We start from the raw sequence: 13,024 nt of genomic DNA on the forward strand, positions 1-13,024 counted from the left end.
GGGGGACCTAGCCAGTGTTCCCTCTAACAGGGATTCCCAGATGTTGTTGACTACAACTCCCAGCATCCCCAGCTATAATGACTTTTGCTTGGGGATTCTGGGAGTTGTAGTCAACAACATCTGGGTATCTCTGTTAGAGGGAACACTAGACCCAGCCCCTTCCCTTTGAGGGTTTGCAGTCCCTAGGCTTACTCATGAGCAGGGCTCCAATCGGAGTGATTCCACATTTGTGATAATGATGGATGCCAATCCAGGGATGACTGTGCTCACTGAAAAGAGTGCCAGGCCATGGGGACACCCCCTCACAACGTATGAGAAGAACCATCCGAGGGGAGGGGAGAGAATTGCTGAGCAAAATCGCCAATAATGTGTGACGACAAAAGATCCCCTTCTCCCATGGACCGCTCTCTCATGAGAGTGCCAGGCCATTGGGGCTCTATATCAAGCCAGGTTGCTCTATGGAGGAAAGCTGCGGGGACAAGTACCCCAGCAACTGCTCTCCCTGTCTTGGTGACTGCTGCCATGTAGCTGTCAAAGTGTGCCCCCTATCAGCCCATGTGGACATGTGCACCCTAGCTTGCGCCCCCAAACTGTGACCCCACTCTCCTGGGGTTGCTGGAAATCAGGGCTCCCCTCTTCTGCGATTCCCACATGGAGCATAAAAATCTCATTTGGGTGTGTGCAAGGCTTCATGGGCGGGGGGGGGGGAGGCGTGTTGCAGTGCAAAAATTCTATCTTTTATCATGGAGAGTTAGGGGCCCGACACAAGCAGGGTCCTCTTCGCTGGGTTAGCTCAACTCTTGAGCATTCAGTACGAAGGGAGATCAAGGGGGAATTCCTTATAGTCCTCCCAAGTAGACCAGCCCTCTTGTGAGGGGAATAGTCCATGGCAGCAAGCTGCCAGCAAAGCAGGAGTGTAGTTGGGTCTGCATGGAGTGCTTTGACAGGGTGATCCCTCACAACAGCATCCAAGGTCTTTGCCCTCCCTCATCTACTGTACATAACCCCTCCTAGGAAGTCTTCATGTGTCCCCCCCTTTCCTGAGTAACAGGGAAATAGTACCCCCCAGGTCCCCCCTCCAAACATGCTTGTGCAGAACTATTTGGGTCCTGGGCTCTTTGCGGGGCGGTGGTGCCATCGCTGTCAGAAGCAGGAGGGTTCATCAACCTCTGGTTTTGTGTTACATCTGAATTTGGCCAATATGTTTTTATTGATTAGTTCTATGTTAAGACTCTCACAAAAGTTTCATGTCCTTCCTTCCTTCCTTCCTTCCTTCCTTCCTTCCTTCCTTCCTTGAGTTAGAAAGCTTAGAGCAGATTTTCCAAACTCTATGAGGGGAGACTATACCTTAGTAGAGTGTATGGTGGCACTATCTTTATTACTTCATGGCCCTAAAGGTGTAAAAGATGTTCATATATAAAGAAATGTAGAGAGTGACATTTAGATTATCCTTTCTGCAATCTTGCTTAATACTGAGGCTCTGTTCAATTCTATTTAGTGCAGATGTGACCATTTTAATGACATCAAAAACATTCTGCCTCAGTGACTCTTTCTGGAGCAAGAAACAAAGCAAGTGGGGAAAATCAAATTGATTAGGACAGCAGGGTGGGGGTCTCCTTAATGGAAGCATGGTCCAAGAAGTCAGTGCGACTATTCCCTTTGAAGAGCAGCCCCTTCCACCACAATGCGATTGTCTGTGCATATAACTGTACTTTAGATAATCACATTACCTCCTGTCCTCGGGGCCATAAATTATGAGCTTTTCACAAGCAATACCATCACTTCGAGAGTAATGCAAGGGAAACAGTTCAGAGCAGCCCTATAATCCTATGCAGAAAGCAATTATCTGCTTTTCCATTATAGTCTGCTTTTCCGATAGTGATACAATTGAGATCTAATTGTAAAATTTATTACACTGCACATATTAACCTATTTCACAAGAGAAGTTATGACATAGACCACTATCTGGCAAAAGGGACGGGGGAAGTTAAAAAAGAGCACAGGGAAAACCTAGAAGTGGCCTGTAGGGTAGCAATAGGGTAGGTCAGCAACTGGAAGCCCCCCCAGGCCCAACTGGCCTCTTGTAGAGTATCATCTGACCCCACTCGAGAGACTAAAGCAGAGACAACAGAGGGATGTGACAAAATTGGTCTCTGTGAGAAAAGAATTTGCCAGCAGACTGCCCAAGTTCCCAGGGACTGTGGTGTGGCCATGATAATGCCTCTTTATAAGAAGGGTCGGAGGGAGACGCCTGCAAACTACCACCTCATTCGTTTACTGAGTATAATTAATAAGATTTATGCTAGGCCTTTGTATGAGAGACTACTGGATTGGCTTGACTCTGAGACTATTCTGGTGGAAGAGCAGGCCAGCTTTAGAGGATCAGACCCTCATATTACACCACTCGGTGGGAAAGCAGTCTCTAAAAGCAAAGGTGGCTTTCTAGGGCACATTTGTTGATTTCGGGTTTGCATTTGACCTTATTTCTCGTTATGGTGTAAACCTCAGACCTCTTCAGTTGACTATTTATCCTTATCTATAAATTTCTCCTTCTATAATATTTCTCCTTATCTATGAGACCTCCTACCTAAAGGTCATATGTAATGCAGCAGGTTGTTTTACTAAAGTGGTTCCGATGTATATGGGTGTGAAGCAGAGCTGTGTTTGGGCCCCATTTCTGTTCAACTTCTGTATTAACTCCCTAGTTTCCTTTTTAGATAACCCGGATTATGCAGATGCTGCTGTAATTCTTCCACAGTCTCTATTTGGTTTAAAAAGAGCGTTATGCTCTCTTGCCTCCTATTGTAAAGAACAATCCTTACACATTAATTATTCTAAAAGCAAGATAACGTTGTTTGTGAAGAGACCGAAGTTGACAATTAATGGCTTTAAATTAGAACAAGTCAAATACTTCCAATATCTTGGCGTAGTATTCTGTGCATCAGGCAGGCACAGGGCCCATTTTGATTATAGGATGCAGAATGGACAGAGGACTGTTATCAGCAATTCTGTCCTTTTTCTGCTCTAGGGGTACTCAGTTTATACCAGCAGCTATTAGATTATTTGAATCCATGACATAAGAACATAAGAACAGTCCTGCTGGATCAGGCCTAGTCCCAAACCCCATCTAGTCCAGTGTCCTGTTTCACACAGTGGCCCACCAGATTCTAACTCTTATTCTTATCCTTATAACTCTGTAGTGGTGGATTCTGTATAATCAACATTCCTGGGGAAATCATTACAAGTAGCTCATTGTGTGCCTAATACGGTCCTCCAGGCAAGCTCAGCAGAGAGGAGAGCTGCTGTTGTGGTAGCAAGCATGACTTATCCCCTTAGCTAAGCAGGCTCTGCCCTGGTTGCATATGAATGGAAGACTTGATGTGTGAGTACTGTAAGATATTCCCCTTAGGAGATGGAGCCACTCCGGGAAGAGCAGAAGGTTTCAAGTTCCCTCCTTGAGATCTCCAAGATAGGGCTGAGAGAGATTCCTGCCTGCAACCTTGGAGAAACTGCTGCCAGTTTGTGAAGACAATACTGAGTTAGATAGACCAATGGTCTGACTCAGTATATGGCAGCTCCCTATGTTCCTAAGGTAGATTCCAGAATATGGCTTAGCATTTTAACTTCTGGGTTAAGCGAAATTTTCATCCTATGGGGATGGCAACGCCACAGGTACTGGAAGATAATTACTCTTCCAGATGGAAACATACACTGGAGGAGAAATTACAAACTTATGGGTTTGCTCTTGAGATTCATATACAAATGGTTGACATGAGCATGCTAATTTGACCCTTAGCCAAAGGGTCCTCAGTGTTGATCACAAAGTGATCAAAGCCAAATTCCCAAGGAAGTCATATTGAGTAATCAGGCTCTAAGCAGAGAGCCAGCATCGTGCAGTGGCTAGAATGCCGGACTAGGACCAGGGAGACCCGAGTTCAAATCCCCATTCAGCCATGAAACTAGCTGGGTGACTCTGGGCCAGTCACTCTCTCTCAGCCTAACCTACTTCACAGGGTTGTTGTTGGGAGGAGAAACCTAAGTATGTAGTATACTGCTCTGGGCTCCTTGGAGGAAGAGCGGGATATAAAATGTAAAAATTAATTAATTAATTAATTAAATTAAGCATGAAACCAGCCAGGTATCTTAATATGCTCAAGGTACCAAAATATTCTAGGGCATTTATGATGGGACTTTTTAATGTTTTGTATATGGCTGTCCTGGAGGGAAGATACAAGAAAATTCTATTGGCTGAATGCTATTGTCCTTGCAGGGATGGAGCAATTGAAACAATGGCACATGTATTATTATATTTTTGTATTTTATAGGAATATTTTTAATATAGAAATCAAATGAATGAATGGATGGATGGATGAATGAATGAATGATTATATAATGCCATTTTAAACTAATTTTCCAGGCCGTTGGGATGAATTTTATGTGCGTCATCTTCTTTCAGATCAGGAATGCTGAGATTTCATACAAAGTAGCTAAGTTTTATCTGATAGCTAGGGATGTGCAAACAGGTTCGACGACAAATGTCTTCGACGGTTTGTGGTCAAACTGAACCTCTCCCTGTTAGGTCTGGCCCCGGACCGAACCCTCCTGGCCACTTTGGGGAATTTGCAAGCATATTCTCCAAACTTACCCCCTCTGGGAGAGCTGTCTGAGGCGGGGTGTGTGTGTTTTCCCGTGGAGTTTCCCCCTCCCTCCACTGGCCTCCCTTAGTCAAAAAATCTTCAGCTGGTTTGGGGCCTTAACCCCTAGTATGGTGGCCATTTTGAAGGCTGCCACGCCTGCGCAATATGCCTCTGTGTGGCCAGGGGAAAGGCTGGAAAACGGCCGAAGAACAGCTGAATGGCCAAATTTTTGACTAAGGGAGGCCGGTGAGGGGACAGCGAACCTCCACAGCCCACCCCTTCAGACAACTCCCCCGGAGGGGGTAAGTTTGGAATATATATATATATATATATATATATATATATATATATATATATATATATACACACACACACACACACACACACACACACACACACACACCCCACCCCGACCAGAGGAGGTTCAAGGGGGCGCCAGACCGAACTGGCCCGGTCTGATTCTCAAACCGAACTGGACCAGCCAGTTCCATGCACACCCCTACTGATAGCCAGTACAATTCACCAAGATATGTTACCTAACTTGATAGTGTGATTTAATATGATGGTTTTGTCTTGTAATTGATTAGTTAACTAGTTCTCAGTAATGGATCTTTTATAGGTACTTAACAGCAGTAATAGTAAGCTCATTAGAAATATTATTTTATACATAATTTCTACTACTCTTTGTATTTTTTCCCCTTTCATATTGCAATGGCATACTGTCAGAATATATTCCTACTAGACAGTGACTGTAATAAGGATAGATAGATGATAGATAGATAGATAGATAGATAGATAGATAGATAGATAGACAGACTGATTTAGTGTCAGACCGATTTGAGAAGTGAAGACTGAAGCTTTGGCTTTCTGTTCCGTAGTCTGTTCTCCAAGTGGACCTCTGAGAAAACTTCTTGTTGACATTGGTGGCTGGAGGTTTATTTTATTTATTTAAAATATTTCTATACTGCCCCAAACCTGCATCTCTGGGTGGTTTACAATTAAAATAATTTTACACATTAAATCAATTAACAATTAAAATCATTTAAAAGATTAAAAACATTTAAAATCACGTATTAAAATTATTTGAAACTATAAATCTAATTAAAAGCCTGGGTGAATCAATGTCTCTTCAGTGCCTTTTTAAAAGTTGCCAGACACTGCTGGTTAGCAAGACACAAGCAACATGCAGCAGCAGCAACAACAGGGTTCTTTGGAACAGCACTCTACAGCTCCTGGCTGCTTCTTTGAAACCTGTGGGATGAAGGACCTAATGAGTTCCAATGGGATCTGTACCCAAGGTTTGAAGTAAGTTGCAGATTTTGTCTTATTTGGAGTAAATAGGCTCAAACAAATTGAGAATGATGGATTTGAACACCATGATTGATCTTGGTTCACTTTAGCCTAGATGTCCTAGAAGTGGACATCTGTGCAAGGATTGTGGGGGGTGGGTGTCATGCACTCCTGAGGGTCAGATATAAGGTGCAGAGCTCAGCTTTAACCAAGGTTCTGCATGATGTCTAAAGCAGCTGGTTGAAGCAGCTGGTTCCATTGAAGTCACCTCCCTTTTGGCATGCTTCCTAGTTCAATTTTCCAAGCTAATTGCAAGGACCAAGAAGTGGTCAGGAAGCCAAGAGACACTATGGCAATCCTTGAGTGAAGAGCCCTAGGTGTAAATAAGAAAAATTGGCTTTGCTGCTTTGCTGGGAAGAGCTTGAGACCTGTTTTTATCTTCTGGTTGCTTTCCAGCACTTTGTCTGTCTCCAGCAGCTTGCCTGTGAATGTATCATCAAAAAGAGAAATCGGTGAGAAATGTTAGAGAATGGCTACCAAGCCTGCTTTCGAGAAGGAAGCACAGAATAAAAATGAAAATGTTTTGGGCCATGTAAGAGAAAACTGAGAAGCAAACGGAAGGAGAAGGGGCTGTAACTCAGTGACCGAACACCTGTGTTGCATGCAGAAAGTCCCAGGTGTAGCCCCTAACATCTCTAGGTAGGACTGGAAAAGACCCACCCCCCTCTGCAACCCTGGGGAGCCACTGCCAGTCTGTACAAACAATTCTGAGCTGGGTGAACCCATAATCAGACTCAGAAAAAGGCTGCTCAGGAAAAGGCCTTTCAGAAGGAGAGGTGATCCAAGAAACAAAGCTGGACAGGAAAAAGGAACATGGGAGTAGGAAGACAACCAAAAATGGTCCTTTCTTCAATTGTGTAAGTTAGTTCAGGGAGGATGGGGAAGTGGGGAGGGGGAGTCTTGCTTCAAGCAGCCCAAGCAAACACATGATCCCGGCACCAGATTTTGGAGGCTGCCGCACCTGCGCAATTGGCCTCTGCGTGGCCTGGGTCATGCAGAGGCCAATTGCAGGCACAGCGGCCTCCAAAATGGTTGCCCCACCAGAGGGGAAAGGCCTGAATGGGCCAAAGAGCCGGCTGAATGGGCCAGTTTGGGCTGCAAGGGAGGCTGGTGGGGGGAGGGGGAATCTCCAAGGACCCCCCCTCCACCGCCTTCAACCCCCCCCGAAGGAAGTAAGGTTAAAAAAATTAAAATGCGGGGGGAAGGTCTGTGAAGCCCCCCCCCCCCGACTGAACCAGACCAGGGGGGTTCAAAGGGATGCCGGACCAAATTGGCCCAGTCTGGTTCGAGTCTGGTTCGGACTTGAACTGAACTGGGCCAGCCAGTTCCATGCACACCCCTAGAGAGCTGTAACCAGGGTAGGAGATGGCCATGAGAACTGCCAGGATCTCCTCCCCTGGGTAGTCGAGGTTTCAAACCTGGGCTAAAAGGGAGACAAGAGTGTGTGCGTGTACCTCCTACTTCACACCCAGGTCATGTAGAAGCTCGGGCTGCTGGCAGCTCCTCCCGAGCGTCCATATTTTTAAATTATTATTTTTATTTTATTTTATGTATTTTTATTCTGCCCCAAACACAAGTTCTCTGGGCGGTTTACAAAGCAATAAAAACAACCAATAAAAAGATTAACACATGCCAACATTTAAAATTTTAAAAGTTGAAAATTAGAGCTTCCCCCAGTCGAGCTGGGGGGGAAGGCGCAGCCAGACAGCTCAGAGCTCACACAATGCATCATCCTCTTCACGTGGTGCACTGTGGGATACCAGAGGATGCAGCCTGGTTTCCCTACTCCTTCTTGCTAATGCAGGATCACTTGCATGCTGGTCATGTGGGCCTGTGAGCGCCAGTGGCAATGGCAGCCACTGATTGTGTGGGGGGAAGGCAGGTAGACTCCTGCCTCACCCCCGCCCGGCTTCCCCAGCCTTATGGGTCGTATGAACCCCAGAACATTTATATACTGTCAATAGTCCCCTGCTAACTGGGCGAAGAGGCACCTTTTTAACGTGGCGATTCTCTTTATTTAGCAGGGGGGAGAGTAACTGGCCCTATCCACCCCCAGCACAGTACCTCCAGTGACTGTTGCTGGGGTCTGTCTTATGTTTCTTTTTAGATTGTGAGCCCTTTGGGGACAGGGCGCCATCTTATTGATTTAATATTTCTCTGTGTAAACCGCCCTGATAGAAATAGAACAAACAAACAAACAGGAGGTTTGCACACTGCAAATTTAAGACATATCTTGTCTCTTTCCCTACTCTCCTTTGCTCTTATCTGCATTTTTTTTTTTTAATGGCAGCTGCCAAAAGCAATTTGAATTCCAGGGCTATGTCTTAGGAGGTTTCTGAAATTTGCTGTCAGCCTTTTTCTAGTAATGGAAAATCATTACAATTTTTGTAGTGATGTGCATAATAACAGGATCAGAATGAGGGCTGCTTGTTGTAGGGAAACTGAATGATGCTGCACCTGGTAAATTAATTTATGTGCTCTTCAAATGTAGATCTGGCTGAAAGGATCCAGGGTTTCCATAGGATGTTTTTGTTGTTTAGCATTCAGATTTGCTTTTTTGCTAAGTGTACTTTATATACAGCTGTAGTTGAAAATTCAAAAGCTCTCTTGTCTTGAAAGCTGCATGATGCAAGTTGGAAGCATTTTCTTCTTCAGTAGCACATGTGGTGTTCTTGTTTCTCCCTCAGTGCCTACTGCTGGGTAAAAGTTTAATATGAGCCATCACTTGACACATCCTAGATGCAGAACCTGTTCTGGGTGGTGGTGCACAGCATGGGAACTGGTAATAAGAACACATTTCTGTCTAGAATGCCTCACTTGCTCATCTCTTTAATGCAGAAGAGAGAGCAGAGGAGAGCCAATTTAAAACCAAATGTACAGCCAACCTAATCTTGCTTTTGCATTAGAATTACAGATCTGGAAAACCAGTTTAAATGCTGCTTGTGAGCTATGGTGGATTAACGTAGTAGCAAATGTAGCATTTGCTACGGGCCCCGTGTTTTCAGGGGCCCCGCATGCCCGGCTGCCGGCTGCCAGCTGCCCCTTCTGCTCTCTCTGCTTGGTGCATGGGGAAGAGCATACTGAGAAGTGGGCTCTGTTGACTCCTGCCTCCTCTGCGGCTGCAGAAGTGAGAGCCTGCTCTCTCACTTCACTTGCCTCCAATTAGCAGGCTCAGCTCAGCTGTAGTGCGCCCCTCCCCTGTCAACAAGTTATGGGCCATTACTTGCAGATCTTTTTCTTTATCAGGTGCATAGGTTTCCAGCTGTACTATTTCTAAATGCTAGATTGTAGATTCCAATGATAGCAGAACTAACAGACTATATGGTTTGTGCTGTTTTCCAAGCTTGCCCTTCACTTTTCCTTGGCATGTTTGTTTTCCTTCCTAAATCAAAAATCTGGGAATTAAAGTTAAAACTTTACCTATTTTATTTGGTCCATGTTAGATAAAATATCCCTTTTCTGCTAAATGTGCCTTTTAAGAGAAGGCCCAGCACAGCATCTGTCCAGTGGCTGTTGCCTAGCACATTTTTCTTTTTAGAGTGTGAGCCCTTTGGACACAGAGAATCATCTATCCACTCTTTATTTCCCCCCCCTATGTAAACCACTTTGAGAATTTTGATTGAAAAATGGTATATAAATGTTCACTGTTGTTGTACTAAGTGTGAGTTTGTGGCTTGGTCTCCCATACTCCAAAATATAGCAAATGAAAAAATTGAATTACTTTACTATGCAAGTAAATAATTTATGTTTTAATATTTATGTGCATTTTGTTTAAATTTAGGGCCCCTTTATAACATATGCTACAGGCCCCGCACTAGCTTAATCCGGCCCTGCTTGTGAGAACATTCTCCTTCTGAGCAGCAGCCCTGATCTTTACAAATACCACTACCATATTTTACATTTATTTAAAAAGCTGATTGTGACCCCAGAATAATGTCAACAGAAGTACACGTTCAGATTCCAAATAAATAGCTCGATATATGACCACCATAAGCTGTCAAAAACCTAGTTATTGTTCAAGGAGGGCCGGAGACCAACAATCTTTTAAGGAGATGCTTTATTTTTCTTCTTGTACAAGTTAGTCGTGTATATCTGACATCTTCTATGAGAACATTTCCTGCCAACCCCACAATTCCCCTCTCTGTTCCTCTCAGCTCTTTGATAAGAAGAACAGAAGAACAGCCCTGCTGGATTGGGCCCAAGAATGCCCATCTAGTCCAGCATTCTGTTTTACACAGTGGCCCACCAGATGCCGCTGGAAGCCTTCAGCAGGAGTTGAGGGCATGCCCTCTCTCCTGCCGTTACTCTCCTGCAACTGGTACTCAGAGGCACCACAACCCCAAGATCCCTCTCTTGATCAGTCACCGACCGCTCAGATCCCAGCAACGTATACTTGAAGTTGGGGTTTTTCGTCCCAATGTGCATCACTTTACACTTGCCAACACTGAAGTGCATTTGCCATTTTGTCACCTACTCCCCCGTTTGGAGAGATCCTTTTGGAGCTCCTCACAATCTGTTTTAGATTTCACTACCTGAAAGAGTTTGGTATCATCTGCAAATTTGGCCACCTCACTGCTTACCCCTGCTTCTAGATCATTTATGAATAAATTAAAAAGCACAGGCCTCAGCACAGATCCCTGGGGGACCCCACTTCTTACTTCCCTCCATTGTGAAAACTCTCCATTTATCCCTACCCTCTGTTCCTGTCTTTCAGCCAGTTAGCAACCCACACATGTACTTGTCCCCTTATCCCATAACTGCTACGTTTTCTCAGGAGTCTTTGATGAGGAACTTTGTCAAAAGCTTTTTGGAAGTCTATGTATACTATGTCAACCAGATCACCTTTATCCACACGCTTGTTTACACTCTCAAAAGAACTCCAAAAGGTTTGTGAGGCAAGATTTACCTTTGCAGAAGCCATGCTGGCTCACTCCCAGCAGGGCCTGTTGTTCTATGTGCTTTTCAATGAGACTGTTCTCACATGCAGACAAAACTGCCCATCCCAATCTTGCCGGCACATGAGAACTGCCAGGAGCCACACAGCTCCCAGAGACTGCACAGCAGCAAACCCACAAGGGAGCTCCGGTTGTTAGCCCGGGTTAAGGGTGCAAACACGCCATTACCCTGAGTTAGCTGGTCGTGGGTCAGTGCTATGCAGCTCTGCACAGCATCCACACACCAGCAGCCTCTCAGTCAGCATCAAGAAACTCCCCATAATGCACTGTACACTTGTGCAGTGCATTATGGGAGTTCCAGGGGGCCTCCTGGCCTCCAAACCTCCTGGCTATTGGCAGAAGCCGGCAATCCTCTGGGTGGGCAATTGGCCCGCCCAGCAATGAAGAGAGAATCGTCTTTGGGGGAGGTAAGCTTTTCGAGGCTTCTTCCCCATGTCCCTTCAAGCCTCTCTCATGGATCATGAGAAAGTGCTCAATAACTAGCATCTGTCCCCAGTCAAGTTTAGAAGGATCATGTTGGAGATGAACTTCCAGTGTATCGACCTTTTGCACCAACTGTCCTAATGACCACTAGGGGCATTGGGAGTAGAGACAGTGAGTGAGGGTCTCCCTATCTGTCCCTACTCTATGACCCCTGAACTGACTCTGCAGCACTTCCTGTGCTGAGTCACAATCCTTCCTTTCCTCCTAGAGAGCAGATGGAAACATCTTTCTCTCTCCTTACCTATCCACTATGTAGTCCTTTAGATTAGAGATAGGTCTTTCCTATCTGAGTGTATTTAACCAATAAATATTTAGTGTTTAGTCATACAAGGATCTCCATGTGTTTTCTCTAAATAGCTGCAACAACTAAACCATCCTCTGCTACCTACTCTGTAACTGGAGTGTGTGCTCATTCCTTAGTGCTCTGCTGTTTTACTTATTGTGGGTAAAAATCAACAACCTCTAACAGATCAAAATGGAATCTGGCTTAATTCTTTGAGGGAAATGACGATCTACCACCTATCATGCTTCTATCTCTGATTGTTCCTGAATCCATCATAAATGTTTGATAACCGGAGCTAGAGTACTAGTCATATTATTTCATTAACTATTGAAAGCATCCTATTAAAAATGCAGCCTGCCGCAAGCTAAACTACAAATAATTCTTATCTTTTTGAAAAACCGATTTAGACGTGTTCACTAGCACGAACTGTGCTGTGCAGCTGCTAAGAAATGAGAGATTCCAACAGAAATATTAGTCACAAACACGCCAAAAATATAAAATCCCAGCTGGCAGTTCCTCCCTCTAGACCAAACATTCCACCACATGATCCTTTTATTAAAAAGTCCTTTAGACTGTTCCAATATTTGATATTTAACTTTTTCAATCTCAGATTTAGCATTGGTCTTTTCAATACTTTGATGACTAAAGACATGGAAATAGCTAGCTATTCATTTGCATGTTTTATGCAACTGTGTATTCATCTGGATGACTAAGGTTAAAACTTCATGTTACAAGGAACTATATTTATTTATTGATTGCATAACTTGCAGCAAACTGGGTAGACTGCATATCAGGGTAGAAGAAAGACAGTAAGAGAGAGGGTGCATAACTTTCTCTTTTGTTTATTTTTCAGCTGAAAATCACCTGCTCTCTATGGCTTTTCCCCACACAGAGAGAGAAAAATACAGGGAAGATGCGGGGGATCTCGTATCTTTCCACCTGCAGGTGAATAAACAGCCCGGGGAGGGTTAACTGGAATGTTTAAAGCAGGAGTCTCAAAGTGTGACCCTCCTATAGATGTTAGCCTACAACTCCCATCATCCCTGGCTACTGGCCATTGTGACTGAGGATTATGGGAGTTATAGCCAACAGCAGCTGGAGAGACCCCTGTGTTAAAGGATTGGATGGAACAGAACTAAGCAGCTTCTCTTGGTCCATCCTGCTTCTGCCCTGATCCACAGCCTACCCAGACTAATTTTGTGTTGTGTGCTGTTTTTGGTTAATCCATTGATCCAGGCCAGCTTTTGAATGGTGCTTTAGTTACTTTTATTCCAGTCCTGGGGTAGAGGCGGGGCTAACAAACAGCCAGCAGCAAG

General features: G+C 44.6%; 1 protein-coding gene across 10 annotated transcripts in view; it reads left to right on the forward strand.

Annotated features, from left to right (window-relative positions):
- Positions 1-13,024, forward strand: part of BFSP1 (beaded filament structural protein 1) — a 65,740-nt gene that overhangs the window by 3,197 nt on the left and 49,519 nt on the right. Inside the window, exons 1-3 of one of the 10 annotated variants that reach the window (XM_053288056.1) lie at positions 5,822-5,942; positions 6,384-6,439; positions 12,562-12,653. The exons of 1 other annotated variant lie outside the window; for it this stretch is intronic. In XM_053288056.1, the coding sequence (XP_053144031.1) occupies positions 6,416-6,439; positions 12,562-12,653 (116 nt within the window). In that variant the 5' untranslated portion in view covers positions 5,822-5,942; positions 6,384-6,415. Of the gene's footprint in view, positions 1-4,820; positions 4,940-5,770; positions 5,943-6,383; positions 6,440-6,488; positions 6,845-11,221; positions 11,350-12,561; positions 12,654-13,024 lie in introns of those variants that run through there. 8 more of the 10 variants (XM_053288031.1, XM_053288075.1, XM_053288046.1 and 5 more) reach the window with 8 other exon arrangements.

The sequence above is a fragment of the Hemicordylus capensis genome, chromosome 1 (assembly GCF_027244095.1).
Source record: "Hemicordylus capensis ecotype Gifberg chromosome 1, rHemCap1.1.pri, whole genome shotgun sequence".
NCBI lineage: Eukaryota > Metazoa > Chordata > Lepidosauria > Squamata > Cordylidae > Hemicordylus > Hemicordylus capensis.